Source organism: Paramormyrops kingsleyae, chromosome 12 (assembly GCF_048594095.1).
Source record: "Paramormyrops kingsleyae isolate MSU_618 chromosome 12, PKINGS_0.4, whole genome shotgun sequence".
NCBI lineage: Eukaryota > Metazoa > Chordata > Actinopteri > Osteoglossiformes > Mormyridae > Paramormyrops > Paramormyrops kingsleyae.
The window spans coordinates 2,173,450-2,189,557 of record NC_132808.1 but is presented as its reverse complement, the minus strand read 5'-3'; the positions used below and the strand labels follow the sequence as shown (position 1 = coordinate 2,189,557).

The window sequence follows — 16,108 nt, the reverse complement described above, 5'->3', positions numbered from 1 at the left end:
TAAAAGTTAGGACACGTTGGTTACACTAATTTTCCAGATTCTTCTGGTATACCATGAGAACCTATATACAATGGTAGCTATACCTATCTATTTATTTAAATTTATACGTGTTCAAGTGCAAAGGGGTAAAATAGGTGATACTTCGTGAACATGGTTATAAGGGTGGCACACAAAACACTAAGATTGTCTAAGGACACATACAAACATAACCTATCTGTATATTGAGACTAGTAGTCGTGAGTAAATCAATATACAGGGTATACAAAAGCCAAACTTAAATGAAACTTCCTTTAGGGTGTTCGTCTGTTGGGTGAGTGATATGTGAGGCAGAATGTATGGGGAGGGGGTTGTGTGCCAACCCGACGCAGTTCCCAACCAGAGTGCCACTTTAGGGTCCCAGAAGAGCTGTAGAATATTATACCTTCAGAATTGTACACATCAATATGTTGTATAACAATAGGAATAAAACAGCTGCCTTTGCATCAGACTTGACTCTCATGCTTCCTCTTTGCATGTGGACCATGCATGTTCTCTCTGTGTCTGTGTGAGTCCCTCCCCCCACAAATCACCACCACCAGCCCCACCACCAATGCTTCCTGTTATATGAATTAGTGTCTCTAAGCTGCCCATAGTGGGTGAATGAATTCTCATTGCTTTAACTGCTCTTACTTATACTTATACCAGAAATGGATGACATATATGAGAACATGGAGCTGAATTTCACACCTGATCATTCACAGCATTCAGTTAATTTATCTGGATCAGGAAAGCAGTTTACTCCTGTTGGAAGAATCAGTGTCCAGCCAGACTGTGGTGAGAGTAACTTTGATGCTTTTCATACCCTGCATGTATCAGCAGGTTTTCAATGTGTTTTGCTAGTGCACAAATTATTAGCTGTACTGTAAGTAAACAGATTTGGTGTTGACCATGGATTAGGTCTGCATTGACAAAAGGGCTAATCTACTAAAGTTCTTATTCTTTAAATTAACCTCTTGCTGAAACTCCTGGATGTAATATCATCGACCTAGATTGACTCCTTGAATGTTGTATGCGTGTAGCGCACATCTGCCTTATTTTATACTTTGCTTTGAACAAAAGCTTCTGCTAAATAAATATCATCATTCTGAGGTGCAATAGCATCTGACACGGAACACTCAATTTTTAATATGAATTTCATTAAATTAAATCAAGATATGTGCAAGAATCAGTTGTTCAGAAAAACATATGTCTGAATAGAACAGCATGTAAATATGACTCAGTGTGCTAATAATTACATAATTTAATTTAAAACCTTCAGAACCACGAAGCACTTCTGGTCGAGAGACTCTGTACAAGAGGACATCGGCAGTGTTCATCTCTCTGTGGATCATCACACTGATTATTCTCATTGCTGGACTGAGTGTTCTGTGTAAGTAGTTTAACCGTTGAAGTGTAAACACTGTGAATTATACTGCAGTAGGCTTTAGCTCTAGGGTAAATGAAGGATTATTAAAAGATAATAAAACATCTGTTTTGTATTTATGTGCAATAGGGTGGTCCAAAATTTTTGACTTTCAAAATTCAACCTGCAACCCTATTATTTTCATCTACCACCAAAATTAACAATGTTCGGGATTTTTTTTCAATATTATTTAATATTTAGGGTATGCTTAATGCAAGCAAAGTTTCTCATATAAGCGATTATTTCCCTCCGTGGCTGATAATTAACACTATACTGATATACACATATCCCGACACGAAATGCAGATACACTCAACAATCATGGGTTCCTCTAAGCAGCTGTGTAAGACTGAAAATGAAAGTTATTGATGCCCACAATGGAGGAGAAGGCTACAAGAAGATAGTGTTGTCAGCTTGCAGTTTCCACAGTAGGAAATGTAATTATGAGATGGTAGTTCAGGGGAACTGTGGAGGTCAAGATGAGATCTGGAAGACCAAGACATCTCTCGGAGAGAACTGCTTGTATGCTGGTCAGAAAGACAAATCAAAACCCCCATTTGACTGCAAAAAAACTGCAGGAACATTTAGCAGACTCAGGAGTGGTGGTGCACCATTCCACAAGACCTTCATGAAAGATTCAAAATTCAACCTGCAACCCTATTATTTTCATCTACCACCAAAATTAACAGTGTTCGGGATTTTTTTTCAATATTATTTAATATTTAGGGTATGCTTAATGCAAGCAAAGTTTCTCATATAAGCGATTATTTCCCTCCGTGGCTGATAATTAACACTATACTGATATACACATATCCCGACACGAAATGCAGATACAGTTGGCCCTCGTTTATCTCGGTTAATCAGTTCCAGACTCGATAGACCACGATAAGTGAATTTCCACAAAGTAGGATTCTTTATTTATAAATCGAATATTTTCGTAGTTAGAGCATAGAAAACCTGTTTAAGACCTTCTATATACGGTTTTTAACATTATTAGAGCCCTCTAGACATGAAATAACACCCTTTAGTCACCATTACACTCATATTACCCAATATATTAGACAAAATAAGAGAAAATAAGACATATTAGATGTTACAAATATATTATTATTATTGTACATTTAATTACGCACACACAGTTCTTACACACAACCACTAACCTTTGAAAATCCATTGTAGGGCTTAGATAAAAGTTCTCAGAAATCGCAAACACAGCAAAGATGCTTCTGATGTATAGCAATGTATCATTTTCATTGTTTTGATCAACTGTTTAATGAATATACTGCGGTGATGGGCGGACTGAGGTATCGCGGGAGCAGAGAAACACGGAAACTCACTTGCCAGGTAAACACACTCTTTATTAGTTGTCTTTACAAGGACTACATCAGGCACCGAACGAGCACCGAATAACTAGGGCTGGGCGATATCATATCGATATTATATCGCGCATGCGCAATAATCACTAGGGCTTCAGATGACAGGCGCAACATTTGGCAGTGCGCCAGCTTTTCTGTGCTATACGTACATTTATTTACGCCCACAATTTAAGCAGCTTAGTATGGCTAAATTATTAATGAGGCTTTGTATCAGAGCATGTGAGCGGAGTGAAGCAGTGAGAATTTCCGCTCCTCGCCACGAGGCTGTTGGCTCCGCCCACAAATATATATTTTTAAGCAACATACTGTATAGGCAACAATGGACAGGTTTGGCAATGGCATTCCACACAAAAATAGGCTTAAAAATAAAGGAATCAGTGAGCTTAATAGCCTAAAGAATATGCAGGCTAAGCATCCACGTTTTAAATTCCTCAATTTTTTTCTGTTGATGCTGCTGCTGCGTCTCTATAAAATAAATTTTCACTGACAGCGTTACGTGAAATTTAAACAATCCTATTAGACCTACTTTGAATGACAAAACGAATTTATTTGATTACCAATATTTACTTTATAGGCTTTTATACTTTAATTTACTTTATAGACTTGATATGCTTCAACCATATAAAACTTGCTCACGTTTTGCTTGCTTCCGCCTGTTCGCGTACACTGTAAAAAAATCTATTGTATAATGTCAGTCAAAAGTCTGGCAGGTCCTGAAGACCAATAGTGCGGATGTATATTTGCATAGCATGACAGGGTACTGCCTTTGTTTGGGACAGAAAAACAAATCATATCAATTGGCTCATTTAATATTTAAATTTTTTATTAGGCTTTGTTTTTGGGAACCCAAATGAGGATTGTGTCAGTCTCCATGGGTCTAGAGACCGGGGTGAAAGTGGCTCCACGTTCCTCCGGAGAGATTTACTTACCTCGGTAGTGACATTCATTCCTGTAATGGTAATATTAAATGAGGGGTGGGAGGAAAGATTTTTTTTCCCATACATTTTTGGACCACCCTAATGTGCCCTTTTAAATCAGTTTCACTGATTCACTAAAACAGATGTTGATATTCTATGTTACCCAAACAAAACTGCAACTGTATCTGGTTTTAAACCCACTGACATTTTTGTATGAAAAATGTAGGAGAAATACAGAGTCAGAACAGTTTATTAATACAATATATAACAATGAGTAATACATTTATACACTCACCTAAAGGATTATTAGGAACACCTGTTCAATTTCTCATTAATGCAATTATCTAATCAACCAATCACATGGCAGTTGCTTCAATGCATTTAGGGGTGTGGTCCTGGTCAAGACAATCTCCTGAACTCCAAACTGAATGTCAGAATGGGAAAGATAGGTGATTTAAGCAATTTTGAGCGTGGCATGGTTGTTGGTGCCAGATGGGCCGGTCTGAGTACTTCACAATCTGCTCAGTTACTGGGATTTTCACGGACAACCATTTCTAGGGTTTACAAAGAATGGTGTGCAAAGGGAAAAACATCCAGTATGCGGCAGTCCTGTGGGGCGAAAATGCCTTGTTGATGCTAGAGGTCAGAGGAGAATGGGCCGACTGATTCAAGCTGATAGAAGAGCAACTTTGACTGAAATAACCACTCGTTACAACCGAGGTATGCAGCAAAGCATTTGTGAAGCCACAACACGCACAACCTTGAGGCGGATGGGCTACAACAGCAGAAGACCCAACCGGGTACCACTCATCTCCACTACAAATACTTGTAGGAAAAAGAGGCTACAATTTGCACGAGCTCACCAAAATCGGACAGTTGAAGACTGGAAAAATGTTGTCTGGTCTGATGAGTCTCGATTTCTGTTGAGACATTCAAATGGTACAGTCAGAATTTGGCATAAACAGAATGAGAACATGGATCCATCATGCCTTGTTACCACTGTGCAGGCTGGTGGTGGTGGTGTAATGGTGTGGGGGATGTTTTCTTGGCACACTTTAGGCCCCTTAGTGCCAATTGGACATCGTTTAAATGCCACGGCCTACCTGAGCAATGTTTCTGACCATGTCCATCCCTTTATGACCACCATGTACCCATCCTCTGATGGCTACTTCCAGCAGGATAATGCAGCATGTCACAAAGCTCGAATCATTTGAAATTGGTTTCTTGAACATGACAATGAGTTCACTGTACTAAAATTGCCCCCACAGTCACCAGATCTCAACCTAATAGAGCATCTTTGGGATGTGGTGGAACGGGAGCTTTGTGCCCTGGATGTGCATCCCACAAATCTCCATGAACTGCAAGATGCTATCCTATCAATATGGGCCAACATTTCTAAAGAATGCTTTCAGCACCTTGTTGAATCAATGCCACGTAGAATTAAGGCAGTTCTGAAGGCGAAAGGGGGTCAAACACCGTATTAGTATGGTGTTTCTAATAATCCTTTAGGTGAGTGTACATATATACTGTCATACATTACAGTCTAACAACTCCATGGTAGTAATATTCATTTTAAATTGTTGTGTATACTTGTCCTAGACTACTCGGGTGGGGTGTACCCTGAAATTCCTTAGATAGGTTACAAGTTCACAGAAACCCTGCTATGGATGGTCGTGGTACTGGATGGTAGAAATCACTGTTAAAGTTTCTTTTGGTTTTCTAGTATTACAAAAATCTGACCTGCAGAATCAGCTGAAGGATTTACAAAGGATAACCTCAAACAATATGTCTGGTGAGCATTACTGATAGATACTGTATACCTACTCTTAGTATTTGCCTGTATGAATACTCATCTATCAGAAATGCAGACACAACTGGAAAACAACCAGCCAGTAACTAAGAACAAGGGAATCTCAGATCTGATGGAATATTTACAGGTTATCTGTACCTACATGTATACTAATCAGTCTTAGACATTTATAAAGTGTTTTCCTAGTGCTGAAATCCGATGTCATGAAATTGTAAAACCAAAAATTATCACAATGTAAATTTTTTCACATTTATTGTTCAGCCCTAAATAGATATCTGTTCATGTACTGTGGACGTGATCCTGGGGGGGGGGGATCATAAACAATACCTCTGAGTTCACTGTCTTTCATGTACATGCAAGTTTGGAATTCTGTATCTGCTCTCTGTTTTTACCCATCTTAATAATTATCAGAAATGCAGGCACAACTGGAAGACAAGGACAAGCAGCTAGAGACTACGAACAGGGAAAACTCAAATCTGAGTGAGTGTTTTACAGGCTGTCTGCTCATACATGTACTCTAATCAGTCTTAAATATTTGTGAAATACTGTATTATGATTGTGCTTAAATCCATTTTGTTAAAATACTGTATAATAGTCCAACAGAGATTTGCCTTGCAGAATGAGGTGAAGGAGCTACAGACCATTGGTAAGTTTCATTAACCTTCACCCATTCCTTTGCACACAGTTTTGTACAATAATGGGCCTTCACCAATATCATCTTAAGTTTTTTTTTAAATTTGTTATTGAGAAAGGTCCTAACAAAATCCTAATTCTACATCAGATTCATGATGAGTTCTTAAACCGCAGAATTGTTCGCAAATGAGTTCTTATAATGATGAATTCAACTGTCCTCTTAAATTGAAAGCACATGCCAGTTTTTCATAATTAGTAAAGGTAAATGCCCCATCAATCCCTAGAAAAGGGCATGAAACTGCAGGTCATGGCAGGGGCATTGGGGAGAGGGTTGCTGAGGGTGTGGTAGCACCTCCTGATGTTTGGGCCTGGGTCTTGTCATTAAATTTACTAACACTAGTAAATAAAATATTTCTTTTTAAATGACTATACTGTATATCTTATTGGGATATTTAAGGGTATTATACTTTTGAGAGTAAATAAAAGAAAATGATGCAGTCACGGAAACTATTCCCATACCCTTGGCCTTGTGCACATACAAAAAAAAAAATTAAGAAGGGAAGTTGAGAGGTACGCTATAAATGCTCGAATAAAAAAAAATGGAGGGTGGAGCATTGGACTTAAATGTTAAGAAAAACTTGAGTAGTTCTGAAGGTACCGCTGCAGGAAGTGAACAGCAAATGGGCTGTCATTTCATGGCATCAGTAGTGGATATAAAATAAAAAGATGCGTGGGATGTTATAATGCGTACTTGTTTTATTAATTTAATAATAATTTTGTTAACAATTATTATTTATTAACAATTCAAAATATCAGAAATAATAAAATTATTATTGTAATTTAAATCCCATAACGGTACAATTTAAGAAAACTCAATAAGCAATTATTCTGCACAAACTTGTCAGTATTCAAATGTGCATAAGATTCTATTCTTACCTAATGACAAATCCCAAGTTAGAAAACATTGATAATCTCAATTTTTGTGAAACCTGCAAATGTGGGTTTTAAAAATAAATTTAATAATGGTTGGTGAATGAGGTCCATTCAATCTTTCTCTAAATATGAATGGTTAAGTTAGGCTGATCCAGGATCCAGTTGTGTGTGACAGATCATATTGTAAGAATCAGTCCCTGTGTTGTTCTGCTTTGGCCAACATTTCCCTGTTTGGCTAGTGGATATCACTGGTCTCCTGTTCTGTTCCTTGTATTACCCAAGGTTTACCTCAGCTAATATCCTACTGTAGATTCCTTTTTCCTTTGGGCCACTGTGTGGCTGAATGAGTTGAATGTGTAGCTGCAAGCCAAGCATCCCATACCGTTGTGAGTTATTTTGAAGATTACCAAACACAGGGTAACAGCAGCTACAAACACACAATGACTGAATGGAGAACAGAGTAATGGCAGGCACATTAATACACTTAATGAGGGCTTCAACAAGGGACAGGTGCAGGCAATAATCGATATTATACTATAGGGTTGAGACACAGGCAAGGGTCATAATCACAAAGTACTCAAACACTGGCCAAGCAGGGACTGATTCTGACAGTACCCCTCTCCTAATATGTACTCTGGGTGCAAGAGGTACTGCCAGTACTGGAAAAAGGCACACAGGACTAGAAACAAAGCAGATGAAGAGGGAAGGACAGGACAACAATGAACCATCAATGAAAACCATGGAACGGGAAAGACTGCTTGAGGACAGGGCACAACAAGGGAATCAGAACGGACAGATGGAACAGCAGGAATTGGGTCAGGGTAAACAGAATAGGGAATACCATGGGAGACCCGGGGACCTGGACACACAGCCTAGGGACAGGACTTGGTACATGAGGAACTGGGGGGATAGGACCTGGGAAATGATACAGGGACCAGGGCTGAGCAGGGGGGGGTCATGAGTGGAGGAACAAAGGGAAAAGGACGAAGAAGCAAGGAAGTAAACAGATGAATAAAACTGGGTAGACCAAGGCCAGAGTGTGGTCTACAGGACATTGGGGTTCTGACAATGGACGTTGGGTGGTGGAGCTCTGGTGGACCAGGGGTGGCACTGCAGGAGTAGACAAGGACATTACAGGAGCTGGTGAGGACAGGACAGGCATGTCTGGAGTGGGCACCACAGGGCCATGGGAAATCTGAGAAAGGCCTGAGGGCTGGGATGGTTCCTGGCAGTGGGTCTGGGGAACACCAATGGTGTCCATAATCACAAAGGACTCAAACACTAATAAAGGGGTGACCAGCAAAACCTGTTGGCCATGCGGGGAGTGATCCTGACACCCTAGCTTTTCGATGATTGTTAATTACCCACATCTGTCCCTTGTTTCCACCTTGTTATCAATGTGTATACTTGCCTGTCCATGCCCTGTTCCTCTCTTGGTTATTTTAGTTGATGCCCCTCACTGTGAACCTCTTCCTGGTTTGTTAGATATCTATGTATTGCCCTGATTTTCAGTATAAGTTCTAGTAAGTTCTAGTGTTGTCTATCTGCCTGTGTTTCAGCCCATCAGAGTCTCTTTTGTCTTGTCTGGTTTTGATAAAGTTACCCTTTGTCTGGAAAGCTGCGTTGTGGACTGCTATTCATGCTCTGCTGTAACACCTATGGCAGCTACACTGCTAGTCAAAGGTTTTTAAACACCCTATATTTTATCATTTTTTGGTTAAATTTTGGTTAAGCTATGCACTCATTGTAAGTATCCAGTCAGAACTACACTGCTCAAAAAAATTAAAGGAACACTTTGAAAACACATCAGGAAAAAATCGTTCTGATATCTATAATAACATGGACTGAGTAATGTGGTAGGAATAAAAGGATGCCACATCATTTGATGGAAATGAAAATCATCAACCTTGCAGAGGGCTGATTTCAAAGACAAAAAAATGATGCCCTGTTCCATTTTGCTGAAATTTCATTGCAGCAACTCAAAATCGTACTTAGTAGTTTGTATGGCCCCTACGTGCTTGTATGCATGCCTGACAATGTCAGGGCATGCTCCTAATGAGACAACGGATGGTGTCCTGGGGATCTCCTCCCAGATCTGGACCAGGGCATCACTGAGCTCCTGGACAGTCTGAAGTGCAACCTGACGGCATCGGATGGACCGAAACATAATGTCCCAGAGGTGTTCTATTGGATTTAGGTCAGGCGAGCGTGGGGGCCACAGGAGGCCGGGTATTGTTTTGCACCGGGAGGAACCCAGGACCCACTGCACCAGCGTAGGGTCTGACAATGGGTCCAAGGATTTCATCCTGATACCTAATGGCAGTCAAGGTGCTGTTGTCTAGCCTGTAGAGGTCTGGGTGTCCCTCCATGGATATGCCACCTCAGACCATCACTGACCCACCACCAAACCAGTCATGCTGAACAATGTTACAGGCAGCATAACGTTCTCCACGGTTTCTCCAGACCCTTTCCTGTTTGTCACACGTGTTCAGGGTGAACCTGCTCTCATCTGTGAAAAGCACAGAGCGCCAGTAGCAGACCTGCCAATTCTGGTATTCTATGGCAAATGCCAATCGAGTTCCACGGTGCTGGACAGTGTGCACAGGGCCCACTAGAGAACGTGGGTAACTCAGGCCACCCTCATGAAATCTGTTTCTGATTGTTTGGTCGGAGACATTCACACCAGTGGCCTGCTGGAGGTCATTTTGTAGGGCTCTGGCTGTGCTCATCCTGTTTCTCCTTGCACAAAGGAGCAGATACCAATCCTGCTGATGGGTTAAGGGCCTTCTATGGCCCTGTCCAGCTCTCCTAGAGTAACTGCCTGTCTCCTGGAATCTCCTCCATGCCCTTGAGACTGTGCTGGGAGACACAGCAAACCTTCTGGCAATGGCACGTTTTGATGCGCAATCCTGGAGGAGTTGGACTACCTGTGCAACCTCTGTAGGGTCCAGGTGTCGCCTCATACTGATGGTAGTGATACTGACCATAGCCAAATGCAAAACTAGTGGAAAAACAGTCAGAAAACAGGAGGGAGAAATCAGTCAGTAGCCTCCACCTGTTAAACCATTCCTGTTTTGGGGGTCGTCTCATTGTTGGCCCTCTAGTGCAGCTGTTGTTAATTTCATTAATACCAAAGCAGCTGAAGCTGATTAACAACCCCCTCTGCTACTTAACTGACCAGATCAATATCCCAGAAGTTTAACTGAATTGATGCTATAATCTGACGAAAAAGTGTTCCTTTAATTTTTTTTTAGCAGTGTACAGTGGTCCCTCGTTAATCGCGGGAGTTACGTTCTAAAAATAACCCGCAATAGGCGAAATCCGCGAAGTAGGATTCTTTATTTATAAATTGAATATTTTCGTAGTTTCGTAGCATTGGAAACCTGTTTACGACCTTCTAAATACGGTTTTTAACATTATTAGAGCCCTCTAGACATGAAATAACACCCTTTAGTCACCATTACTTTATGACTGCTGGACACGGAAACAAGAACGGGGAGACGAGGAATCAGGACTCAAGGGTTTATTTGGAATCACTCCAAATGCAGGACACAGGAACATGTAACATCAAAACGTCAATGACAGACCTGGGGTTATAGACACTGACGTGGACTTCAAACTGAATCAAATTGACAAAACAGCTGGTCACAATCGGGGTTGCATATGTGGTTAATAAGGGGGCGTGGCACACATGTACAAGAGGATCGGACAGGCAGGTCATGACAATTACACTCGTATTACCTAAAATATTAGAAAAAATAATAGAAAATAAGAAATATTAGACGTTATAAATATCATATTGTTATTATTGTACATTTAATTATGAAGAGCAAACATGCTTCCGATACGTACCGATGTATCATTGTCGTTGTCTCGATCAACCTTTTAATCAATAGACAAAAAACCGCGATAGAGTGAAGCCGCGAAAGTCGAAACACGAAGTGGCGAGGGACGACTGTATATAAAGAAAGAGGAAGATGAAGGGAAATTTGACATGCCATGTACAATTACTTGACTTCAAACCCATTAATGGAAAGAAAAGTCAGAGCTACAGGAAAATAGTGAGTGGGAACTTCTCCAATAGCACTGTAGTGAACCTCGAGTCTTTAACTGATAGTTTGTTGGGCTATTATTACTGTAAAAGGTGGCTGTTTTGAATTTAGATTTAAGATTTAGGTTGTTTTTTATTACATATGTGGTGTTTTTCTTGTAATTTTTAAAGTCAAAATATCTTTATTGTCAACATGACATTTTAAGACATGGACAATAAAGACACAACAAAAAAAGTACAATTATCCACTAATTGGTGGGGAAAGATTGGCATGTAAGCAACAAATCGGCATGTAAGCAGAGTAAAGTAATGAATTTGTATAGTTTCAGAGTTATGAGTCTTGAATTATTTGTCCATTTAACATATTTAGTCTTAGACTGAGAGTGACCAGACTTCATCATCGAAACTTCTTAGGCAAAAAGCAATTTTATGGACCTTCTGGAGGGACTGGTGGTATGCGGTGTTGCAGGACCCAAACCAGGTCATGATGCAGTTTCTAAGGACTCTGTCAGTGGTGCCTCTGTAGAAGGTGGACAGGATGAGAAGTAGCAGTCTCACCTGTCTCAAACGCCACAGAGAGATGTGTTTGGCTCTGGTCCTTCTTGTTCAGGGAGGATATGCTCTATATGCTTCTTCTGGGAGAGATCCTCAGCAAAGTGCACGTTCAATTATTTGATGCTCCTGAGGTTTCCAAGAAGGCCATACTCTGAACTGATGAAAGGTATCTATAGTGCATTATAGATGAGAGCTTTATAAAGCATTTATAATGCATAACAGACATGGCTACGTATAATATGTTATGACTTCTGATAAATTTTTATAGCCATGTTTATAATGCCGTATGAATGCATTATTATTTGTTATGAATGTTTATGGCCACTAGTGCAGCATCGCTTCCTTTTCATCCATGTGGAAACACAGGTGGAGTACATGTGAAGATACTCAGGAACTGAATCATTAGTCCCCTGTGTTGTGGTGTGTACATGTGCCACGCCGTGCTCATGAGTGGAGTCTCTAAAGGAACTGAGACTTGAAGCCCACTGCTGTATTTTGGATACCATAATTATATATGAATGAGTTTTTTGGTTTTATTTAGGTCAATTACTCTGAGACAATTTGTATTTGGAGTGCTTCTGCTCCAGCTGGCTATATTTTATTATTACTTTGCGCAGTTGGCAAATAAAGAACCCCAAATTATTTGTGTGTCTGTGTGGTATGGTTTACCGCGGCCACGTTATGAATAGAATCGGTGACAAGGGGCAGCCCAGGCAGTTTATCACCCACAGGGAACATGTCTGATTACTACTGGCAATGCAAACCAGGCTCTCTCTCACTCCGGTTATACTGGTACCAAATGGCCTGGTACCTTATACTCAAAAAGCAGCCCCACAGGACGCCCCCGGGGACATGGTCATATGTCTTTTCCAAGTCAGCAATTAACATGTAGACTTGTTAATACATGTAGATACCTTTATAATGCATTATAATGGTTGGAATCAGAATTAAGAATGCTTTGTACGACATTATGAAGGCTTATAGTGCCTTAGAGTAATAACTGTCACTAAATCTTGTAGTGAATGTGGATCATGCTGACTATAACGTTGTACTAGATAATTATTTATGGAAAATGGTTGTGTTTTCAGTATATCAGCTTGTTCCGCATCACACCATCGCTAACCCCATAAAACTACATTTTAATTCATTTTCCACATTCTGTATCAGATCCTTAAATTGTGGTAGATCATGGAGAATAGGACATGTAGTAGAATGAGGAGGTTGAGATGTCGTAATGTTTTCTGTAATTAGTGTAATGATGTGTTTGTATCGATTGTTGTTGTAATATATTAGAATCTTAGATTTATGTTTGATCACCTAAGGTGTCTCTGTTTGCTTATCTGTTGAAATATAGGTTATTCATGCAATGTAAACAGTATTGCAAATATCAGACTTCAGTTGTTTTTCTCTTTATAAAATACATTTTTTTAAAGACTTGATTTTTATTTCAGCTGAAGATGGCTTTGCTAAATGGTCATGTAAGTTTTTCAATCAGATTTTTTTTTCAAATTTTATTATATATAGCTTAATATAACTTCTGCTTGGTTTTCACTCCTTTGAATGCCACTTTCTTCATTTTTATTTTCAGTGTTATTAAATTAAGCTTCTGAAAAGCTTAATTTAATAACACTGAAAATAAAAATGAAAATTTCCCTTTTCTGTCTCACAAAATATACTGCTGGCATTATTCTGCTGAGAGTATTAAAGGAAAGTAGACTGCATAAACTTGTTAATATGAATAAATGTCCAAACATTGTTAGAAAAAATGAGGGAAGCATATATGAAAACATTTTGCACATTTGATAATTCTGCATCAGAGTGAGGCTACAATCTGACGTCATTAATGGAATCTGTTTAGATAAACAAGGAGCTGTCCAACAACAAGTGTGGAAGTGGATCCGTAAAGCAGCAGGTAGGACTGAGTTGATTCAGGGTAGCCACTAAATGTAATAAATGTATTAATGTATTTTTTTTAAAATGAAGTCAGTTTGTGAGGTGTTTAGGAAGAAAATTTGTGTGATCATTTTTAAAGTATAAAGTAATCATTTGTAGTTGTGCTATACTGTTTACTCTCTTCTCAGTTAAACTGTTGCATGATGACCTAGGAAGGAAACCCAAATAACAATAATATTTATTATTTGTAGCTAATGTCATTCTGGACCCCAGACCAGCGCATCGTAATCTTACTGTTTCTGAGGACGGCAAACAAGTGAGATTCAGTGACCACCTCCTACCTGACAGCCCACTGAGGTTCCAAACTTGGTACGGGATCCAGGGAAAAGAGAGTTTCTCTTCAGGGAGACATTACTATGAGGTTGAGGTTGGGACAAGGGGATGCTTTTCAGTTGGATTTGTGAAAGAGCCTGTTGAAAGGATGAAGTATATTCAGAAAAATACAGAGAATGGCTTCCTGCTGTTGATACTAGAGAAGAATGTGTACAATGTTTCTACAGCCCCCCCCACCTCCCTCTCTCTGAATGAGCCTCCTAAGAAGGTGGGGGCGTATGTGGACTATGAGAGGGGGCAGGTTTCCTTTTACAATGTGGACACCAGGTCCCATATCTACTCTTTTACTGGTTACAACTTCAGTGAGAATCTCTATCCAGCTGTTAACCCCTGTAACAGTGTGACATCAGGTCCCCTTATCATCTCTCCTGTCAGTCACACAGACTGATCTGAAACAGCAGTTTTCACACAGACAAGGATTAATAACCGTCCATTTGATGATTATAATGTTGGGCTTTTTTTCTGTGATATTTGTTTGTCTACATGCTTTGTCAGTGCCAACAGCATTAAATGAACTGAGAGATTACAATAATTGCTTACATACTATATTACCCTGAATCTACCAAAGATCACCTGCCTGTGAATAGTGATCAAGTGATTTTAGTGGATACAGATATTTAATGATTTTAAATACAATCACAGGTTGCTTGCATATTTCTTTCAAATATTCTTTATGTCTGCTGTTAAAAAAATGTTTCCTTTGCTTTGTTATCTCATTTTATATTAAATGCAAGAGTTTGTTTACTTATTAATTTTTAAGTTTACCTTGTTATTGAAGAGTACCAGCTTTTGTATAAATAATGATTATTGGGGTACAAGGACCAAGGACCTACGTTTTAGCATTTGTCAGGAAGTGTGTCATAGTTCAGATTCACCACCTGATGGCAGCAGAGAGATCACACTCCAGCAGAACCTGTTATTAATGAGTAATACCTGATGCTTGTTTGCCATAATTATCCTCCCTTTAAATACAAGCTTATCCATCTGTGGTGTATTGAGTCTTGCTGTGCTAATTTCTACATTCTGTATAATTATATTTCCCAGACGGGAATACATATGGTTTTAGGATCAGTCTGCCGGTCACATTGTACAGGTGTAACAATGCACCATGGCACAAAATCATTTATTAATGTTAATGCAAAGAGGCACAGTAGGAATAATTTCAGTTTTGCTTTGAAATGTTATTTTTGTATTTTGTGCTGGAGTCTGAAGAATAAGGAAAAAATTGCAAAAAGAAAATGGTTTAAACACAACAATGGTTTAAACACAGCTTTTTTTGTAAATGTACATCCCTGAATAAGAACAGTCACATCTTAGCTTGTTTTCAGTCTTATACATTGTTTATACATTAACATTCTGATTTATTCTTATTTTTCCTTTTAGTTTCCAAAAGATAGGGCTTGTTTTAAAAAAGCACTTTCAGTTAAGAGGCTTTTTTTGTGAGTAACGTATATATTTATTCATTAAGAGATTCAGCAACAAACAAAGAAGGCAAACCAGAAACACACAAACACTGACCGTCATCACACTAACAAGTCCATGCAGGGGGAAAGCTGTACGTCACATTAGATAAAAAAAAGAGATATTAATAATAGATAGAGATAATAATAATAATAATAGCAAAAATAATAATAATAACAATAACATAGGTGCTAGGTGAATGGTAAAAAAGAAAACAAGACCAACAATGAGAAAAGATTACATACATGCATCACTGGCCTCTAAGGAGCTCAGTTAACCACTAAATGTTTCCCAGCAGCTACAGACTCAGGTTTTGCCCAGTTAATCCAAGCTGTAGAGTACTCCAGGGGGGTATTCCAGAAAGCAGGTTATGTGACATACCCGGGTAAGTTTAAGGGTAAGTTAGTGGATAACCTCAACTTTCGGTTCCAAAAACGGAGGTTAACTTTCTGGGTATGTACGTAACCATAGCAGCTTACTCTCTGAAGATAACCTGCTACCGAGCAGGTTATGTTCCAGGGTCAGTTTGTTGCAGAAGGTTACTGAGCATGGCGTGCCCTTTTGATGACGATCCTGTGGACATGGAGGCACAAATTATACAAGGTTTTTTTCGCCGGGAGAGAGTTATAAGACCGCGTATTGATGT

The 16,108-nt window shown here is 39.4% G+C and overlaps 1 protein-coding gene across 1 annotated transcript; it reads left to right on the top strand.

The window, feature by feature from the left end:
- Positions 1 to 619: 619 nt before the first annotated feature.
- LOC111837736 (pyrin-like) lies at positions 620 to 14,986 on the top strand. The gene is made up of 8 exons (XM_072698039.1): positions 620 to 813; positions 1,298 to 1,408; positions 5,457 to 5,525; positions 5,955 to 6,023; positions 6,139 to 6,189; positions 13,167 to 13,193; positions 13,574 to 13,627; positions 13,860 to 14,986. The coding sequence occupies exons 1-8, from the start codon at positions 687 to 689 to the stop codon at positions 14,387 to 14,389; spliced, it is 1,038 nt and encodes a 345-aa protein (XP_072554140.1). The 5' UTR covers positions 620 to 686; the 3' UTR covers positions 14,390 to 14,986.
- The last annotated feature ends 1,122 nt before the right edge of the window (positions 14,987 to 16,108 follow it).

What these genes read in the sequence shown, in the direction of transcription:
- LOC111837736 (XM_072698039.1), top strand. Translation starts at nt 687, where the DNA reads ATGGATGACATATATGAGAACATGGAGCTGAATTTCACACCTGATCAT. An exon ending in TGGCTTTGCTAAATGGTCAT is followed by an intron (nt 13,194 to 13,573) that starts GTAAGTTTTTCA and finishes GAATCTGTTTAG; the next exon opens with ATAAACAAGGAGCTGTCCAA. An exon ending in GTGGATCCGTAAAGCAGCAG is followed by an intron (nt 13,628 to 13,859) that starts GTAGGACTGAGT and finishes TATTATTTGTAG; the next exon opens with CTAATGTCATTCTGGACCCC.